The sequence below is a fragment of the Stegodyphus dumicola genome, chromosome 10 (genome assembly GCF_044657685.1).
Source record: "Stegodyphus dumicola isolate Sdum_Otavi_A_Nest chromosome 10, ASM4465768v1".
In the NCBI taxonomy this organism is placed as follows: domain Eukaryota; kingdom Metazoa; phylum Arthropoda; class Arachnida; order Araneae; family Eresidae; genus Stegodyphus; species Stegodyphus dumicola.
In genome coordinates this window covers 84,909,458-84,932,045 of record NC_140777.1, presented here as the reverse complement: position 1 = coordinate 84,932,045, position 22,588 = coordinate 84,909,458, and the positions used below count along the sequence as shown (strand labels likewise).

The following is a 22,588-nucleotide window of genomic DNA, read 5'->3' as shown; positions in this document are numbered from 1 at the left end:
GTGTAATTTTTTTCAGATTATTGATTTTGAGTTTTGAGAATTAATGGTCATCCCCTCCATGAAACGTAAAGACTTCTGTCTACGAGGATTATATACGATATTACACGTAGAGTTATTAAGTTATATCGATGCAGGAACGCGAAAAACGTGCAGTTGCCCTCGAGGGGATGGAAAATCGAACTTTCCGAATACACGTCGAGCATACTTCCAGTTACACAAAGAAGGGAGAATATACCTTATATCAGGGGTTCCCAACCCTATGCCCGCGGGCACCATAGCGCCCGCCGATCGTTTAAAGTGTACCCGTCGCTATGCGATCACAATTTAAAAATGTTTTAGCTTTCAATAAAATTCTATATGAAAGTTTTCTCACTTTTAATGAAATACAAATAGCGTCCAACACAAATACCAGAACAAAGCGAAATGCGACAGATCTCTTTTTTATGTGCATGTATTATTAACTCATCCAACTATAAATTCACTTTGAAAAAGAAAATGGTGTTCTTCATCCAACAGATATTCTAGAATATGTTCTTAGGGACCCCTGCATACTTCCCCTTTTAAAGGCAGCTGGGGATTAGGGATCCACTTGCCAAATCCTGGTGGTGATCCACTACATTTTTAGTTCGGGCGCCACTTGCAGAAGTCCTTTTAGAATTTATTGAAGCCAAAAGACTGAAGAAAGACTGCCATTGCCAAAAGACTGCCATTGCCGGGCCTTCGAATAAGAATCTAACTTGCTTCCAGTTACACCAGGAAGCACGTTAGATTCTTATTCAAGGAGCAAATATGTTATATACGAATTACTTCAATTTCGGTAGGTTAAATGCAGTAGTTATTAAAAAAACAGGCGTCTGTGATGATATTTTAAACATTAAAATCTGATGTTTAATTTAAAATCTTTGCGCTAAAGAGATTTTCTTTTGTCTGGCATTACACAACTGAAAGGGCAGTAAGAACTGTCAAGGCACCTTTTTCCCTCCGAAAATGTTAAAATAATGTGCACAAAATGTGGAAAGATTTAGGGTAGATCGTATGTATTGTTCTACATTACAAAAATGATAGTTTAACCCTTTCCGGCGCGCTACCTTTTAAAGTCGGAATTTTGATAAAAAAAAAAAAAAAAAAAAAAAGTAGGCAGTCTAATTAGGCCTAGAGGAGTACACAAGTAAAATTTTGTGAAGATAGCACTTATCGTTTTAATTCTGTGGGTGTGCCCAAAATGGCACACTGATTGAATAGAGCTTCAAAAAGATTGCTGAAACGAGCATTATTGTCAATGAACTGCCCGATGAGATGCGGAGAAACAAAGAATACAGACTCGCAGTTGTCCTAGATTATCGGTGAGCCTGGTCTGGGCACACCTAGTGTTCGCCGTTTGATTTTAGGCAAGATTTCAAGGTAAAAATTTAAAACTAATATAGTAGAATAAGGAGATTAGCATACAGCCTAAAAAATAACAGAAATGTTTTTCAAACAATTCCTTTTATACTCTAAAAAAAAATCTGGAAGATTTCTTTGAAAAATTGTCTTAAAAAACTAAACATGGCTAAAATATATGGACTGATTTGTGTTGAGCTGCCATCTACTATAAATAAAAAAGGTTCAGAGTAACCTACAGTAACTTATAAATCCTTTTTCATTCAATTTTTCTGTGCGTACAGAAGGAAATTTTTAGGTGTGTCCAGATCGGACACACTGTGCCGCAAACGGTTAATCGTCTTTCACCGTAAAGGAACAACGACGGACAACTAGCAGTTCCTTCCTAGTAATATAGATACTGACACTGTTTAATAAAAACTGCAACAGAAAAGAAATATTTATTCTTTATGTAAATCTGATACGGAATAATCAGTTATGATTTCTTCCCAATCTAACACCAAAACAGAAACTTTAAAAATATATATTAAGGTTCATTTGGTGAACTTGAATGCAGTCATTTTGGTTCCATCTGGTAGAACCGAGAGAAACTATAATAGCCTAAGTCTTAAGCCTAAGTCAAACAGGCCAAGCATTCCTGAACAAGTCTTTCGCTTTCCTCAGTAATAGAAAGGTATACTATATAAACAAACCCCTTCAAAGAAAAAATAGTGGGAGAAGAAAGTTAATTAGAAATCAACGTTGCTGAGATTAATCTTCTTATAATTTAGTCTCTTCACCTAAATGTCGTTCGTTGAAATTTCTAGAGCACTGGTTTATTATACAAAAATATAAAACTCGTGATTCTAAAATTACATTACCGTATATTTCGGCATATAGCGAGCACTTTTAATACACAAATTAAGATCGAAATTTACAGGTGCGTGTTATATAGAGAATATGAAAATCATAGATTTTAAAAACAAGGAAAAGAAGAGTATACAGAAATCAGATTTCTACATGTACTTACTAAGATTTCTAGACGTTTATTTAAAAAGAAATGACTTACCCTATAAGGTATTTTCCCCCCTTCCCTAGCGTGCCTTCGTGGTGTAACGGTAGCACGCTGGGTCGGTATTCCAGAGGTCCGTGGTTCGATTTCCGGCGAAGAGGGTTGCACATTTTTCATCTTTTCTGCTTCCAATTAACCTAATGACTCTACAAGTGGCGCCCGAACTAAAAAGGTTGTGGATGATGATTCTCCGCACCCAGGATTTGGCGACTAGGTCCCCTAAAACCCTAGACACCCTTTAAAAAAGGGAGTATATAAGTTACGAGGGCTATCCAGAAAGTAGATTACGTTTTGGAATAAAAAAATAAACAAAGTATAGGAAACAAATTTTATTATATACAGATGAAAGCTACACTCAAATACTACTTTTCTACATAGTCACCATACAAATTAAGGCATTTATCGTAGCGATGTACGAGCTTGGAAATTCCTTCGTCGAAAAATTCGGCCGCCTGCGCCTTCAACCACTTCGTTACCTCTTCTTGCCTTCCATCTTGCACAAAACTTGTGGTAACCAAGCTTTTCGCTGATGATTTCGTGCAACAAACTTCGCGAAATTTGTGGAAAACTCAAAGAAAGTTCCGTTATTGTGAAATTTCGATTTTCACGGACTTTAGCATCGACTTTTTCGAGAAGTTCGGCGGTCACTATGCTGGGTCTCCCACTTCGATCTTCGTCGTGAACATTGGTTCGGCCATTTTGAAATCTTATGACCCACTGACGCACTCCACCTTCAGTGATAATGTTGTCCCCATACACTTCACGAAGCTGCCGATAGATTTCTATCGGTTTACAGTTTTTTGCAGTCAGAAACCTTATTACTGAGCGCACCTCGCAGCTCGCGGGATTTTCAATTAACGCAGACATTTCAAACCGTCACAGTATCTGAACGGAGCACAGCACGAACCTCTCACTAGCACGGCTAGATGCAGACTGAGCTGCGCAACGCTCTGACCCCAAGATGGCCGCGCTAGCCCCGCCCCTAGCGGACACAGACGGAAACGTAATCTACTTCCTGGATGGCCCTCGTATTTCTCCCACTTCCCTAGCGTGCCTTCGTGGTGTAACGGTAACACGCTGGGCCGGTATTCCAGAGGTCCGTGGTTCGATTCCCGGCGAAAGCGGTTGCATATTTTTCATCTTTTCTGCTTCCAATTAACCTAATGACTCTACAACCTTATGAACTTAAAAAATTTTCATGATCAGATGATAGCATTCGTCATATTGTCTTTCGTTATATTTTCAAGCACATCAACGAATTCTGTTTCATCTTCACCATCAATGTTAATCTTATAGATAACAATAATAATCATCTTTCGTTCATCATCATCATCTTCCACTCCATTTAGAATGTTAGATATATTCATTTTTTTAAACGACTTTTGAATTATGTCGTATGTAATTTCATTCTATGCTTTTATTGCCCACTTTAAGGCAGGTGACAGGTGACGGAGGACGGGGACGCCTGAAGTTTAACAGAGGTTAACAGGCATATGTCCCGCGTCCTCCCCTGGAGTTTATTTAATAGTTATAAGTGTGGATACATGGCCATACAGGGGCAACTGTTTGACATCTGGCATTTGAAGTACATTTGAATTAACATACAGGCACGGTTAAAAAAAAACAAAACACTTAATAGGTTATAACAAAAGAAGAAAATTAAACACCTAAATATGGTGTTCAATTTTCTTCTGCTCCCTATGCAGTCAGAGATTAGATGGTAGAGCATTAGAGTGCATATGTCAGTGCAAGTAATGCATGTAAGCCATATTACTCTGGTTGACAGAGGTCCTGGCCATATGCTGCAATGGTGGTTATTATTTTGCAGATTTTATTTATGGCCGCTCTGTTTTTGGCTAGGAACTTGTGAAATGCTGAGATATTGGCTGGTATCGGGAAGTGGAACTGTTCCGTGAGTGGGCACTGAAAGATATAATGGTCCGGTGACCCCTCACCCCCGCAAACACAGCCATCCGTGGTTGAGATGGTGCGGCGGTAGAAGTAATCCGGGAAGGGACCATGACCAGTAATGAAGTTGGTAAGGGGAGCAATTGCCATAAGGCGCTCCGTGGTTACTTTTGGCAAGAAGCTATGCGCTCTCCTTCCCGTGTCGCCCTGATCCCATTCTCTTTGCCACCACTGGATAGCGGCATTTCGCAGTTGACTTTTGAGGAAAGATGGTGGTGCTGATACTGATATCGGTCTGGCATTTTGGTTCGAAGCAGCCTCTTTAGCGAGTTCATCCGCTGTCTCATTACCCATGTTACCTGCATGGGCTTTAATCCATACTAGGTCAACATGTGCGTGCCGATTATCTTTTAGGATATGCTGCAGTCGTATGATCAGCGGGGAGGCGTGACTATGTTTGTCAAGAGCAAGCAGTGTCGACATACTGTCTGTATAAAGCTGCACATGTGTGATGTTGTTGAGCGCCACGTATTCAATGGCAGCTGTTATGGCAACTACTTCTGCTTGAAAAATGCTATTATTTGGATTGAGGTGCCCTTTCCAATGGTGTGCAGCATGGCCTTGCCTGTAGTATATAAAGGCACTACCTACACCCTCAGCAGTTTTCGAGCCATCTGTGTAGAACGCGTGCATATTAGGGTTTCCTTCTGGTTGACTTCGTGACGGTTTGAGGACAGTGTGAATGCCAAGTCCCTTGTGTGCTGGGTGCGTGTGGAGAGGAGTACATGGATGTTCGTAATTTGCAGGGCTATGTAAGGTGCCTGCAAAGGTTGCGTCTTTCTGTAGATGTATTATTTTAGTATATGTGGCCTCTAGCTCCGCTTGGATATGAAGTGGTATGATGCCTGCCAAGGTGAGTGCTGCATAAGTTGCAGTGGTGCGGTAGGCTCTGCATAAGCCTATGGCGAATGGGCGCTGTAGTGATAGGAGTTGCTTAACCTTGCGTGCGGTCATGGGTTGTGCCCATATAGCTGCCGCATAGAGTGCCACCTTCTCAGCTACAGTTTTATAAAGTACCTTTTGAATGTGGGGATTCCGTCCCCAGTTCCGGCCTTGGAATTGTCGTGATCTCCTGGCAATTGCAGATGTTTTAATCTTTTGTGCCTGGATATGCGGAAGCCAAGTCAGACCTGGGTCCCATATTACCCCAAGGTATCTTAAAGTTTTTACGACTTTAATATTCCGGCCTTGTAGTTTGATACATGGGCTACGTGTTGGATTTGTACCCTTTCTTGGAAAAATGATAGCAGTGGACTTTGTGGTGGATATTTTGAGTTTTAGCTCTTCACAGAGGTTGGCAAAGATAGTGCATGACTCACTGCCATGGGCTTCAAGCTCAGCGCGTGTGCGGCCTCTGACCAGTAATGCCGCGTCGTCCGCGTATGCAACTAACACAGTATGTTGTGGCCACCTTGCCTCTAAGACTTTATTAAAGGTGAGGTTCCATAGCAGAGGCCCTGCACAGGACCCCTGTGGACATCCTCTCACTTGTGTTATTGAAACAGTACTACTGTTGTTAGAGATCATCAGTTGCCGGTCTGCCAGATAGTTGTCCAGAACTTGAAAGATATTTCTTGGGCATCTTGCCTCTCTGAGGGCCTGCCTGATGGCAGGCCACCAGAGGGTATCGAACGCACTTTGCAAATCTATCGATATAAAAGCCGTCTGGTAGCCCTGCGATTTGTTCTGAATTATGACTTCATGGATCCGCTGCAGGGCATGAATGGTAGAACTGCCTTGTTTGAAGCCAAATTGTCTTGGGCTAATGCTTTGGTATTGATGTAGATGAAATTTTAGCCTGTTGACGATGAGCTTCTCGTAAATCTTTCCCATCGCCGACAGAAGGCAAATTGGCCTAAAGGAACTCGATACTAGGGGGTCTTTATCCTTTTTTAAAAATAATACCACATTGCCTTTTTTGAAAGCTGTGGGGAACATTTTATAATGCAGAAGCTGGTTGTAGTATTTATGGAAGTAGGATGGTCGTGCCTGATATGCAACTTTGATAATTGCGTAATCGAGTTCGTCTGGACCCGGGGCCTTTTTTAGTGGCAGATACCGGAATATATTACGTATCTCCTGTGCAGAAAACTGTATATCGTTCGGTGTGCATGGCGAGCTTGTATCTTCTCTAATTTGCCTCTGTTCTGAAGTATCTGCTTGTGTATCATCTGTGGGAAAGATAGCATTTAAAAGTTCCTTGGCGGTGGAGGCCGCTACGTCCATAGTATGTGGTGCTGTTGTTTGAACTGGTACTTGCGCTGGTTGGAAGATCTTCTGCGTTGCCAGTTTGTGTAAAATTCCATATGGATTACTGTTACTGGTGCAGAAAGATCTCCAGCTGTTAATTTTAGCTTCAAGAATTGCTTTCTTGTAGGCGGCCCTTTCTTGCCGAAAGGCCGTAAGGATGTTGGAAGCTACAATTTCGTTGGTAGCAGATACGCTGTTTCTTGCCATGATTAACCCATTCTGGAGGTTTACTAGGACCCAATTTGCAACAATTTCTTCCAAGATAGGCCATTTTATTACTCCTTTAATTCATTTATTATTTTGCATATTAGTTATTATGGTTTCATTTTTCTCCCACGCAAGTATGAGGGTTTCACCAACACCAAACATCCTTGTTGCAGAAGGACCTTAATTTTCTTTCCCAAATTGAATGACCTTGAAACTATCACTGTGTTTGCTTCGCTTCGCAGAAGCAATATTTACTGCTAAGAGGAATAATAGATAAACTGTATTTAAACTAAAAGAAAGGCGATTTACTAAACCTTCGATGTTCATTTTAAAATCAAGGATTCAGATGACTACAGAAAGAGAAAACATCTGATTCCTAATTCAGAGAATTCATTAAGGTGGAAGGTGCATTCTGGCTCCAAATCACGTGCTCCCTTTCTCCAAATCCTAGAATAGCATTCTTATGCACACCTGCATTGAATACAACCCAACCACTTTGCAGAATATTTACTCCTCCAAGCAATTCTCCCATATACATATTCTTCCCTTTATCGCTTCTCAGTTCAGTCTGCCATTGTTCGAAAGTCTGTGAAAAATGAATGACGTTGAATGAAATGACTTCAAAAGATTATCTCACATGTATCTTTCAGGTTTCTTCGTAAATAAATGAGTGCGCGTAAGATGGCGAATGCGCCTAAAAATTAAAACATGCAGTTCGAAATTAGAAGTGCGCGCCGGATTAGTATACGCCGGAATATTACCGGTAAATTATTTTAGGTTCCGAATCTTAATAATTCTGCAGGAAAGGTAATATAAATTTCCGGACGAAACAGCAATAACGGTGATTATTATATAATTAATTAAAATTATAAATCTTTGTCTGCAGAAATTTAAGTATTTTTCCAATTGAATATCCGATTACTTAAGGGAAGAGAATATGAAATGAAGATTTAATTTTGATAGCATGATAGAATTTTTTACAGAAGAAAATTATTATTACTTTAAAAAATGTGCTTTAAACGTGAGTTTCGAAACATACAATACAAAGCTTGAGTAAAAGTAAATGAATAAGTAATAATAAGAAATAATAATGCAGAAAGGAATATGTGAAATAAACTATCCGTGAGTAGCCCATTTATTTCATATTTTCTATGGAAACATGAAAAAACAGCTAAAATGTAGCAGACGAAAGATACATTTTTAGTGTCCGCAAATATACCATGAAAATTTCTATCATATTTTCTCGAAAAATATGACAGAAATATTGCCGTAAAAATACGAAAATATTCAGAATATACACTCTGTAAGAGACTCAATGCATTTTCATTGTTATGCATTGAAAAGCATTTGTTTGAACTTTATTTTAGTATTTTGAGAAAAATTACTTTGCTGGTTTTCAAATGGAAAAGGAATATTATTAGGTAAATAAGAATATTCATATTTATATTTAGAAGGATCCTTAAAGAACCTAAAAACAATTGTTTAGAACATCATTTCTCAACCTCATTTAATCCATATTTTGTAAAACTTTAACGAATTTTTGATTAAAAAACTCAACGATTTCAGAGCGAGGAGTGGCAACACTGTACGAATAAAAAAAAAAAAAACAGTTTTATTTCCAGCGCGCTAGACTGTCTATTGGAAATTCTAAAGATATGCTCTTTTTAAATATTTTGTGATATTTCTGTTGACGTTGAGGTCGGTTCTGGTTTAGAGAGTGATGTTTCGCATAAAAATTATATAAAACTCATTTTTTTTGTTTATAATTCAACAAAATATCAAATTTTTTATACAGGTCAGTCAAGAAATTTTCAGAAATGTATAGAAATTAATATAAAAATTTGTATTACATTTAAAGGATACTGCTTGAAATATTATCATTGAAATTTATATTATCATTGAGATTTATTTCTTAGAATCATAAATTTAATTTTTACTTTCAAAACAAAACAAAAACAACCAAAAAAATCGTATTACGTCTGAAAAGTTTTAATATTGAATCTAGATTTTCAATGAAAACGAACCTTTTTAAAATGCTTAAATACGAAACAAGTAAATGTTTAATAAAAGTACGCTTACCGAAATTGACAGGCAGCACTGGAACATTTTTCTGTAAAACAAACAGAAAACATTATCATTTATCGAATTTAAAAAAAAGAATTTATGAGAAAATATAAAATAATTAAAATATAGTGTCAAAGAAAACAATGGTTAGAAATATATATAAGAAATGATTGAAATTGAATTATTTCAGCGAAATTAAACTTCTGTCTAAGGTATTTTAGACTGAAAAGAAAAAGCCGCTGAAGAACAGAATTTGAATTCCTGCTATAGCACTAGAATATCTGGTATAATTTAATTTAATTTATTACAATTTGGAACCGTTGGTCGGCGATATATACTTCTAGATACAAAAAGTTTCGAATGACACAGGTATACATGTCTTTGCATTAGCAAATTTAAAATGTAAGTTTGTAAAAATTACGAAGCTTAACATTTTATACCTTCCCTGGTTCCAAAAGTTAGTTTTAATTATTATAAAGATTATAATTATTATAAAAAATTAAATATAACACGTTTGACATCTGTACGACCAAAACTGATCGAGATATTTAATTTAAAATTTGTAATATCTGATTTAGCCTTCGTTCTTGTCTTTAGGGGACCGGTCAAAAAATAAATTGCATTTATAATTATTCATATTAAATTAAATTGCATTTTATATTTATCTGAAGATTTTTCCCTTTCAATGCCATTCAGGGATATTTTTTTGTTATTTACTAGAATGTCACATTCTTTAAAATTTGTGTCATAATGTATGAGGAAAGAATTTGCACATAAGAAATATTTAAAGTTTCAAATGCTGAAACACACTGATAATATTTTCATGCATTTTTTACTTCCTTGTACGAAGTAAAAATGAAATATTGTAATCGCGAAAAGTTTCAGGCAGCATATTTCAACGAAAATATCCATTTTGACCGCTATCGAACGCAATTTAACGATGTTTTTGCGTCATATCTCTACGTTAGGACAGAATAAAATACTCTTTTCCTTCAAAAAAATTATAAAACTGCTTTAAAATTAATTCTAAAGAGAATTTTTCGTGGCGTCTGTACGAACGTACTATGTACGTACGTACGTACGTATCTCGCATAACTCAAAAACGAGTAGCCTCAGAACGTTGAAATTTTGTATATAGGACTGCTATAACATGTAGATGTGCACCTCGTATTTTGGTTGCAGTCGGCAGCACCAAACGTATATAAATATATTTTTATATATATCCACTCTATTACCCGGGTCAGTGATCTCAGTTTCTTTACTATTATATGTTTGTAAATTGTACATTTTTTGCTTTAAAAATGATTGAATTATGTTGTTTTTATCTCCCGGTTAAGGATTTTATGCCTTTAGTAAATCTGTGTGCAATATTTTTAGAATTATCAGCAATTTTAAAGTTGTTTAATTGCCGCTAAGCCTGTTTTTAATGGCGGCCATTGATGTTTACATTTGAAACAGGAGACTAGTGGATTTGTTGCCAATTTACAGTAACTTAGCTTCGCAAGAACAAAGATAACGCATTCATTTATTATTGCCAATTAAATCATGCTTAATTCTTTCTGGAATTTTTTCGAGGGAATAAGCGTTTGAGATTTACTTCGTAATTTTTAATATAGATATTTTGAGTTTTTATGTATTTTTGTCTTCTCGCGAAGTGAGAACTGAATTAATTAAATGAGAAATACTCAATCGTCTGTGAAAAACTGTTTCTGTTTTGTTTTGTTTGCTTAATTTCTTTTATACATAGTTCTAGCTTTATTATAGTATTTGATAGAACATGTGTCAACGATTAGATATTTCTTTAAATGATATACATTTTGTGCATTCTGAGCTGAGTTTTCTTCTGAGTTTTGTGCATTCTGAGTTTGTGCATATGAATGAAATATATTACTGTTAAGTAAACCTAGCGCCAGAGTGTCGCTATGGTAAACAAAGTGAATTTTAAAGAATGCATTCATTCTATTGTGGTTTATGCGCTTTCGGCGAAGTAGGTTTAATTCAATCTAATAAGTTTAAATAAAATGCAAGAAAAAATGCGTATAATTTAATATTCCGTACAAGGAAGTCATGTGGTGTACATATCAGATTTTTATTAATTTATAATCCTAATTTATTAATCATACAAAAATTCACTTAAAAATTATTTCATTTACTATTTCTGTAAATAGTACTTCGAATGAGCTCCATGTCTGTTACTGTTTTCTAGAACATGAATTCTTTAAGGTTCTGTGGATAACAACCTCCTTAATATTTAAGGTGGTCGGAAAGTTGAAAATGCTATCCCAGGGAAATTAACAATTCCAATGTTTTCCACACCACAGGCATTTAATGAAAATAACAGAAGGTTACATGTAGAAAATCGAATGACGGTGAAGTTGTATACAAACAAAATTCCGCATCTTCACTTTTACATATTTTTTAACATAGCAGCTTAGTGCTTACTCGCACTTGCTGTCGTATATGTAGTCAAGTTACCACCTTCTCATGGAAACATACAGTTCTATAGTTACCACCTTCACGTGTAGACCTACGTCTTACCACCTTCTCGTAGGCTCCATATCGGTCTATCTGTTAGTCTCCTCTTTCACCTCGCTTTCGCCGCAGGAGCATAGGTGAGGCCCTCTGGTGGCTGTGTTGCACCTACGGATATCACACATATATACATATATGTAAAATATAAAAAAAGGATGGCTTTGCTCTATGCGAACCCGCAACCTCTAATTAACTTTCCGCAATTTCAGGATCTTCCCCCTAGACCAGTACTTTCGAGAACATTCGAGCATATTACGTAACCGCTCGTATGAATACAGAACTCGCGCCATTTTGCGTGGGAGACCGCTTTCTGCCTCTACTGCTGTGAAGACCTATGCTGCTGCTCTCATCTGCCTCCCTTTGTTCGAATACTGTGACGCAGTGAATTTAAAGTTAATCTCATTTAGTAAAGAAAGATGATCTGCCTTTTGAATTGAATAACGATATGGAGCTATAAATTTAAATCCTTCTGTGTCATAATTGGATGCCGCTTTACACTTAGCCACAACAATGTCCAGAATTCTGATGTGACCAGTTTGCCAAACTTCACTTATGTGTCCAACTGCCAAAATATTACATATATACCGTATTTGACGTCATATAAGACGCACTTTGTTTCCTAAATTTGGTCTCAAAAAAGTTACCTGCGTCTTATACGTGAAGGACACAGGTTAACTTTCAATACTGAATGCTATTTTTAGCCCGGATAAAGATCTAGACACACATAACTTTTTCTACATCTACATGTGTGTGGCCTTCTAAATAAGGGTGCGTCTTATATGCCAGTGCGTCTTATAAGCCGTCAAATACGGTATCTAAACCAATAATTTCAAATCAGAAAACTTTTTATATACCATCTCCAAGGAACATGCTTAATATAAAAAGTTTTCCTAATTATAAATTATTAATTTATTACTTTGCAGTTTTAGCAAGGGTGTATACAAGTTATAGGCTTTTTAATTTACTTATAATTACTTTTACTTAGAATTTATATACATAGTTTCTTTTTATTGATATGCATATTCGTGTAGGGGAAGTTTCTGTAGACAAGGATTTATAAAATACATTGGTTTCTAGATTTTTTATTATTTTATAAAATATTAATTTTTAAAAAATTTAATTTTTTATGAAAAAGTTTAATTCTTGACTTTACTTGCTTGTTTCTCAAAAGACTTAATAAGTATTTTCCTTTTTGAACTTTAATTCTTTAATGTTAATACTTAAATGTTAATTTCTAAGAGTACCACTTTATTGGAATTACTTTTGGTTTTGACTTTTTCCCTTGCCTGCATGAATGACGAAACACGAATTGAATGATTAGAGTTAGGTTTGGAGGCAACCTACCCTTGATAAGTCTGTCTCCTGCCTACTCTACGATCATTCACATATGCATTTTTTTTAAAATTGTTTAATTTAATTTTAATTTATTAAATTAGTAGATTTTTTTTCATGGATAGATTTTACACTTGATTTACTTATGCTTCTGAATTTAAATGATATTGTAGATTAGTTCGAGAATTAAATCTTTTACATGTTTGCATATTTTTAAATTATTTTAAATTATTTTGGCTTTTTTCCTTTTTTTAGAATTTAAATTTGCTTTTCTACTTTTTTACATTTATACGTATTTGTTTAGAATTTAAATTTGTTTAAATTTAAATTTATATTAAGGATATACATATATTATATATAAGGATTATATAATCTCATTCGTATTCGGAATTTTCGTAACAGTTCTTGTGACTTTATCTGTTAACATCAGATCCTCCCCCCCCCCCTAAATTGATGTTTCACGTTTAGTCGCGTACATTTGAAAACATTTCGCTTCTCAATTGCTGTACCTCTCTGAATATGTTATGAAGGTTTAAAATTAAATATGACTGATCGGTATACTGGTTAACGTTGCTGACTGCCCCATCATTAGACCCGGGTTTGAATCCCAGAGAAGGCTTGGATGTTTTCAAACGTGTAGTAAGTATCCATACAGCATGGGAAAAGTTAAAATCCAAGCCTTTTCGAATGGTTTTGTAACACGGAAAGAGGGGTGGGAGACTCTTTTTGCTCCGCACCACTTGGGGGAAAACGTGCGTCACCAGGGGATTCTTCTTCAATTTTAAGCAATCAAAATTAAGCAGTCAATCGGATGAAAGTCAAATTTTTGTGGTGTATATTTAAAATGAGTAAACTAAACATTTGTACAGGAACCGGGGAATCGTATTCAGTGTTAGATTACACAATTTTTACAAGACTGAGATTAAAATTCAAAAAAATCTAACCATGAATATTGCATCATTAAAATAGTTTTGTAATTGGAAGTATATGTCTACAACCAACAGCTGCGAAAATAAAGGTCACGTAATGACTTTCTACGGCTAGAAGCAAAATATATAAACCTTAATATTAGAATTTAATGCTAAAGCTTTAAGAACGCGATGATAAAAGACATTCTTTTTAATGGACGACAAGGACCAGTAAGTGTATTTTTCATCTACTGAAACCACTTCTGATCTCTGAAGCCGACTTCGTCGTTTCATTCAGAAACAAAATCCGCGCAACTTCAACATCTGTTACATTTTCATTGTTTTCTGATTATTACGGTAAAGCTAAAGTATCTTTTCGCAACAAGCAAATGTTGATTTTTTAACTCTTGTAAAATTATCTCTTACACCTAAATGTTTTTCGCTTAGGCATATCAAGGACTACAAATCAATTTAGTGATAAGAAAATAGATGGCTTGTCTGTAGATCAAGATACCTTAAGTCTGACGCTCTGGTTAAAAGAAATTCAGATAGCTTTAATTAAACGCACTATATTATTAAGGAATAAAAATAAAATAAATACTCTATATCTGTTGCAGAATCTCGTTTCCTTCGGAAGCATAAACTAATGAGACTTAGAAGAGTGGTAAAGAATTATCGCCAGGCCTTAAATATGACAAACTCCAGAGAAGGATGTAAAGAACCCTTTATTAACTCTATAATTTCACAGATGCCCCCACCTGGTGTATACCAGAAGTGTAAGTCAACACTTCTGGTTTAACTCCAAACAAGTAACAATGAACTTAGAGGTAGTCAGTTTACCCTAACGCCTCACAGAATAATTTAACGCGCAGTAAGGCTCTGACTCTAAAGTCGGCATAATCAAGCCTCATGGCTAGAAGCGTTCAATGCCACAGAAATCTAATCGTTAGGAAAGCAAGATAGCAACGTGGCGTTCAAGCGAGTATAACATGCTATAAAATCACCTTCCTAAACTTTCCCTTAAATACTACTACTTTCTACACCATTTGAATATACGCGCGCTAGCTTATTAATATTTTCGTAAGAAAGCGTGGGTGAAAATGAGAATCGAAGGAAAGTTACTTTAAAATAAAAATTAACTGTTAGATAAGATAAATTAAATGAATATCCACAACGTATATTTAAGAAATTAGCCTTAACAATACTCGGCTTTAATTTTTAGTACAGTTAAAAGTAACTAAATCTTTATTCTTCTCTTACATTTTTCGCAAATAAAATTTACAAAAACTGTGGGAAAGATATGTCTGGAGTATGCAACATTCGACAGCTGCGTCTGTTATCAAGAAAATAATATCTTGGCAACGCTATATCTAGAACTGGAAACAGGTACTTAGATGAAATATAAATTACGTTGTCTTCGAAATCATATATCAAACGACATATAATCAATGTACTCATTTCCTATTATAAAGTCAGTTCAGTGAAATAACAATCAACACTACCTCTTCTGCCATGGCAACTGCTTTACTAACTACTTCTTTTACAACATTTGAAGCCAATTCTTTTACATCTTCAGGAGCCTCGTCGAAGGTAATCTAGAGGGAAAAAATATTTAAGTCGTTAATACAAAAGCACGAAAAAGTTACTCACTACAAAGACAGATATATGAAAATTATACAGTATTATGACAATAATTCAAAACTACGTAAAATCTATGTTAAATCAAATGTGAATATTCATGATTTAAAGAGTTCTAGTTTCGTTTCACATTGACTAAACCTGTGGCTCTAAATTTTTTTTTTCTCCATGCACGCACTGCACCATTGCTAGAAGATCATTCACTCTCCTCTTCTAAACTCAAAATATATCTATAGTAGATTGGCCCATAAGATATACCCGGGATAGATTGGCCCAAAATATATCTATAGTAGATTGGCCCCCTTTTTTTTAAAGCTTAGGTTTCTGCAAAAATAAAAATAAATTAAAAAAGGAAACAGCAAATCAATCAATAATGTATTCTCCGTTGGTCTTTATAATATCTTCCCAATGTCCAACAAGCTGTTCAATGACTCGACGGTAGAAATCACCGTCTCTGAACAGCTTAAACCAATTTTGAACCATCTTTAAGGCATAGCTTCTTCGCCGTATGCTTCAAAAATCTCTTGAACAGCATCTGTGGCTTTGGCACCTCAATTAAAAGCAAAAAAGGTTTTTTTTTCTGTTGTTGTCTACTTGACCCTTCATTTTAATGACATGAAAAGAACGAAAAGTATATCAGCATAAAAAAAAATTAACCATACTATTTTATAGAGCACATAATTCTCTATCAAATACGACAAAATGCATTGCCCAAACATTTTATTTTTCACGCAGAATTTTCACTTTATGTGCCAATCCAATATATTTACTCCGATTTAGATTATTCTTAGTATGTTTTTATTAATTAAACAACAAAAAGGTAGAGAAAATGTTGATAAATATCAAAACTTGAATAAAAGGAGTTTTTATATGCATTTTTTATATTCATATATTTTATATTCACCTATATGCAAAAACTGATCGTATTCCTTTTTTCAAAGTAAGAAATCCCCTGGTTGAGAATGTCTGGACTGTCATTTTGCCATGCCCATTTTTTATATTCACCTATATACAAAAACTGATCGTATTCCTTTTTTGAAAGTAAGAAATCCCCTGGTTGAGAATGCCTGGACTGTTATTTTGCCATGCCCATTTTTTATATTCATATATTTTATATTCACCTATATACAAAAAACTGATCGTATTCCTTTTTTGAAAGTAAGAAATCCCCTGGTTGAGAATGTCTGGACTGTCATTTTGCCATGCCCATTTTTTATATTCATATATTTTATATTCACCTATATACAAAAACTGATCGTATTCTTTTTTGAAAGTAAGAAATCCCTTGGTTGAGAATGCCTGGACTGTCATTTTGCCATGCCCATTTTTTATATTCATATATTTTATATTCACCTATATACAAAAACTGATCGTATTCTTTTTTGAAAGTAAGAAATCCCTTGGTTGAGAATGCCTGGACTAAATTAAATCTGGCACTCATATTAACAAAAGTGTCCTTATACGTTTAAAATGCTCAGAAAAAGATGGCTACTGGAAAATTTGACTTAGCGACCACGCCTCAGTTTTCTAGGCTGATTCCTTCTCTCTAAAGAAGCCAGCTCTCAGGGCAAGCAACACCAGTTTTTCCATCTACGAACTTTTACCACACGGACAGCACGAGCTCCTTCAGGCCCTGAACAAGAACGGCATTCATGCCTTCCACATCTCCTCATTAAAAGAAGAGCTTATTAGTCTGTCTTCTTCCAGACAAATGTCTCTATGCTGGGTACGTAGTCATCAAGGAACCCAAGGTAACGGAAGGGCCGACTCTTTAGCTGAAGAAGCCACAAGTCACCCTTCCATCGATTCAGAGATTTCACCTTCCATAGTCGCTGCCAAACACAAGATCTTCTGCGTCTTCATGTCAATCTGGCAAGCTCGTTGGGTCAACTCACACAACGGTCGACGCACCTACTCCATCCTTCTCGTGTCTCCACCAAGAGGTTCAGAACAGACTTCTATCTACAAAAAGCTTTCATCACAAATCATGGAAGATTTCCCGCCTACCTCAGCAGGTTCTGCCATCAAAATGTGAAATATGCCTGCGGTGCCTCAGCTTCTTCAGCAGACGTCTTACATTACATCTATGACTGTCCACTCACTTCTCCCATCACAGCCTCCCTTCCTTAGCTCCAGGGATCACATAGCTTCAAAGAGCTTCTTCAGAATTACTACGGACAGCGGGGCGACAGAACCATAATGGAATACGCCTATTCTAAAGGAAACATAATCACAGCAGATAACCAGGTCTAGGCACCTGACGAAAGGAAAATGCAACAAGCCTCCACTCATGTATTATATGTAAATATCTCTAAACTAACTAACCCATTCTGCTAATTTTATACAATATACCCAAAACATTGTAAGTTGGAGCACCCAACAAGAGTAATAATGTTAAATATGTCTATTAATATTATGGTTGAAAAGATAAATAACCAAAAAAGGCTGCTGGTGGTACGACCAGGATGACATGACTGACCTGTAGTGCCCATTGAGAGGTGAAGCAAGCGGAATAATAGATATAAATACCAGAAAATTTAATCAGTTTACGCCGGTTCTGGTTGCTTATTATTCGATACTTTAAACACTTAATTACTTAGTGTGTTCTTTTTTTTACATATATTGATTTAAGGTTTTAAGGGCATGCACAAGTTTATGATCCCAAATTAAAGTACTTTTCCCATCAACGTCAAAAATAGACTGATAGCCTATCTTCCAGGAAATATGTAACTGAGTTTTTACTTGGTTGATTTTATGCCTAATTGAATAAGGCAGCATTTTAGTGGCAATTCGATTTGCCGTTTAGGGTAAAACCCAATATATCAACTTCCTTAACAGTTGCCAAATGAAATCACCGTTAAATGTCTGGAATTCTAAATGGATGAAAATACAAATCAAATTAAAATGCACTGTTTATTTGTTTAATGCGGATCATGTCTTATACCATAGATGCCTTTGTCTCCGGCACCTCCGCAGTATCCTCTTCTTCTGTCTTTTCTGGTTCGTCATCACGCATCGTAAAAGTCCATTTCTTTTGCGGCTGAGGCAATTCTTCTTCACTTTCTGGGCTGGGGGGCGCAGATTTCACCGTATCGATCTGGATACTTGGAAGGCCCTAAAGGTAATCGGTTTTCAGTTGCTGCTTCTAAAGATCACACTTTTATTTCTTTTGCTCAGCCACATACGTTTGGTTGGTTTTTCTTTCAGAAATCTCAGACATGCATTGATGACTTTCAGGCGGCTTTATATCATGCATATATCCATGCCAACATCAAAAGGAGCAAATGTTGGAGGAAATGAGACTGTCGACTAAGGAATGCGATCACAAATAATAGCATTGAGTTTAAGGAATTCACGTCTTTTAATACTAAGAATCTGCCGTTTGCTGCTAATATATCATGCAGGCAAAAGTTGTAATTAATTTTTAAACTACTAAAAGTGCATCCCAAATCCTTCGAACATAAAGTAACAAATCATTTGAACATAAAGTAGCATTTCAACATGAAGTAGCAAATAGCAACTTTTATCAGCTAAAATAGCAAATACCTACTTTATGTTGAAAACTCCATTCTATAGTATAAATGATTTCTACATGCTATTACAAACCATGCACATGCGGAACATTGTTCATTTATAATGAATTATATCTAGTGACTCGTTTAAAAACATATATAAAATTTAAATAAAAATAAAACAAATATAACATCTGCATTTATTAACGTTTGTGTTGGTTTCAGCACTTGCTTAACACCGATTCCACGAAGCTTCACAATAAAATAATTGCATGCCTATTTTTTTTTCAGCAAACTATAATATGCACATATAATTCATGCAATATAATTTACTACCTAAGAAATGGATTTCCTTAGTCACTGAAAAAAGTCATCATATATATGTTACGTAGCACATTATAAAGATTAAATAGATACAAAATTATCAATAACAAGAATAACCTGAAGCAGATTAATGCATTTTTATTTAACCAGTTAACTGTGACGCTCTCGTTTAAGAGTGCGCACCGTTTTGTGTCGCCAGAATCGAGCCATGTCGAGTATATTCGTTAATCACAGATTAAGTTGCGCTGGTAAGATATTGGATGAGAAGGATGGGTTTATTTTATAAAATTGAAAATTTTATTACTAATATTTACTTATTTGGTTAACATAAGCATATATTACATACATATTAAACTAAAAACGCCATAAATTAAATTAAATATTATACATATAAAAGTAAGAATTTAAATTCTTGCTGTGGAGTGATATTCAGCGAAACAGGGTACTATACAGAATGGGACTGGACTTTACAAATCGAACACCAGTAACCGATTCTTTCCCGATTTTACGTTTGTAGCAATGCGAACACGTTCGCGTAGGGTTGCTTCTTTTTTGTTTCGATGTTCCGGGTATACAATCCGGAACATGATTCCCGCCTAATTGGCTTATACTAGGTCTAAATGGCCGAGTTTGTGTCGATTTATTTCTTTCAATTGGATACGTCGCAAAAGTGTCTTGAATAAATTTGAGCAAAAATTTGATACGCTATAATGTTCCATTATTTTTTTATATAATATGAACACAGTCAGACACATAATTTCTAAGAAATAGAGAAATATCTTTTTGTAGTACTTTTGAGTCGTTTCTTGCTGTGGAGTACGCTATGATAATTCCATCGCTCCTATCCACTCCCCCCCCATTTTTTTATTATAATCAATCACTAGCTCCGATTTCTTTGTTATTATTTTTCTTTTCTCTGTTTCTATTACGTTATCATTATGTACAGTACTTACTAAATAAACCTCCCTCTTATCTTTCCATTTCATTAACATAATATACGCATGACGAGTATACTCGTTAATACACAAAATCGTGTCACTTCTTCATAACGAGTATACTCGTCAATCACAATTAACTGGTTAAATTTCATTTTTAAAATAGTTAATTCAATGACAAAGAAAGAATTTTTAAAGAATGCGTACGTAAATCCTATATTATTTAAATAGGCTCCAAATGAAAACAAATACTGTCTTTCCTTTCAGGAAAACAGAATAAAATCATAGTATTATTAAAAATGTTAGAATTTTTAATAATAGTGCTAGCAGCCGAGCTAGGAAAACGGCGCTATTTGGAAAAAATGCATGTTTATGTGTATTTTTCATTTGTAATGCCTCTATATTGCATATAACTGCGTCCACTGAGATAATGTATGACGTGTGACGTAATAAATATGATGAATGAAATGTTGCTGTTTTTGTTGCTAATGCTCACATGTCTAACCTATAGTCAGCCCAATCCCACGAAAATCTTGCTGGCAAGGAGCGCAACTTTATGCCTGTCGTTGGCAACAGCTTTGAGCACTTTATATATGAATACAGTCATAACGATTAACATACATAACAGTACGATTTAGCTAAGTTCATATAAGTAATCATAACAGTACGATTTAGCTAAGTTCCGCTCCCAATTCTGATGGAGAGCACCTCGGGGGAGGAGGGAACGGGTCCTAGGATTTCCCACCTGAATTTGGAATTCCTTTTACTGTCTATTTCATATTTTGTAAAACTTTAACGAATTTTTTATTACAAAACTCAACGATTTCAAAGCCAGCAGTGGCAACACTGTATGGAAAAAAAAAAATATCTCCAGCGCACCAGCATCTATCGGAAATTCTAAAGATATAATTTTTTTAAATATTTTTAGCCAAAATGCTCTCGAAACATGTATGCATGTAAATGAAAGAAAACGCTCCTTTGAGCGTAATGTAAAATCTGAAAACTTTCAGATTTCTTTTATTTCTTTCTTTCTTTCTTTTTTTCCATTTTTTTTAAAGTTTCTATTTTGTAACATTTACAGTCATGTTTTTATGTCATGTCACGCATTATATACGGCTTTACTTCAATCAGTATCATCTTACCGGAATAGGAAAGAGACCAGATAGCAAGGCAAATATTCTCAAATATAAGTTTGATCGGTAAGTTTCTTAGATTCAATCAGTTCTTACTGCTCAATTCTTGAATGACTCCGACAGATAGAGCTGCTTTTTACTTCCTTGTACGAAGTAAAAAGGAAGTATTGTTATCGCGAAAAGTTTCAGGCAGCATATTTCAACGAAAATATCCCATTTTGACCTCTTTCAAATGCAATTTAACGATGTATTTCCGTGATATATGTACGTAAGGACAGAATAAAACACTCGTTTCCTCCAAAAAAATTATAAAACTACTTTAAAATGAATTCTGAAGAGAATTTTTCGTGGCGTCTGTACGAACGTATGTACGTACGTCCGTACGTACGTATCTCGCATAACTCAAAAACGAGGAGCCTCAAAGCGTTGAAATTTTGTATATAGGACTGCTATAATATGTAGATGTGCACCTCGTATTTTGGTTGCAATCGGTCGCACCAAACGTATATAAATTATAAATATATTTATATATATATCCACTCTGTTACCCGGCTCAGTGATCTCACTTTCTTTACTCTTATATGTTTGTAAATTGTACATTTTTTGCTTTAAAAATGATTGAATCATGTTGTTCTTATCTTCCGGTTAAGGTTTTTATGCCTTTAGTAAATCTATATGCAATATTTTTAGAATTATCAACAATTTTAAAATTAAGTGCCGCTAAGCCTAATAATGTTTTTTATGGCGGCCGTTGCTCTTGTTTACATTTGAAACAGCAGGATAGCGGATTTGTTGCCAATCTAGAGAAACTTAGCTTCGCAACAACAAAGATAACGCCTTCATTTATTATTTAAATTATGCTTAATCCTTTCTGGAATTGTTTCGAGGAAATAAGCGTTTAAGATTTACTTCGTAATTTTTAATACATATATTTTGAGTTTTTATGTATTTTTGCCTTGTCGCGAAGTGAAAACTGAATTAATTGAATGAGAAATACTCAATCGTCGGTGAAAAACTGACGATTGAGTATTTCTCATTTTGTATTCTCTTTCTTTTTTGTTTTGTTTGCTTAATTTCTTTTATACATCGTTCTAGCTTTATTATAGTATTTGAATAGAACATGTGGCAACGATTCGATAATTCTTTAAATGATATAAATTTTGTGCATTCTGAGTTATAATATGAACGAAGTATAATACTGTTAAGTAAACCTAGCGCCAGAGTGTCGCTATGGTAAACAAAGTGAATTTTAAAGAATGCATTTATTATATTGTGGTTTATGCGCTGTCGGCGAAGTAGGTTTAATTCAATCTAATAAATTTAAATGAAATGCAAGAAAAAATGCGCATAATTT

General features: G+C 35.2%; 1 protein-coding gene across 11 annotated transcripts in view; it reads right to left on the bottom strand.

Moving 5' to 3' along the window:
• LOC118186305 (uncharacterized) overlaps nucleotides 1–22,588 on the bottom strand; it is a 444,127-nt gene that overhangs the window by 16,706 nt on the left and 404,833 nt on the right. For 7 of the 11 annotated variants that reach the window (XM_085825193.1, XM_085825199.1, XM_085825194.1 and 4 more), the window contains 3 exons: nucleotides 18,275–18,445; nucleotides 15,195–15,287; nucleotides 8,936–8,966 (listed from right to left, as the gene is read on the bottom strand). In XM_085825193.1, the coding sequence (XP_085681319.1) occupies nucleotides 8,936–8,966; nucleotides 15,195–15,287; nucleotides 18,275–18,445 (295 nt within the window). The other 4 variants (XM_085825197.1, XM_085825198.1, XM_085825195.1 and 1 more) reach the window with 3 other exon arrangements.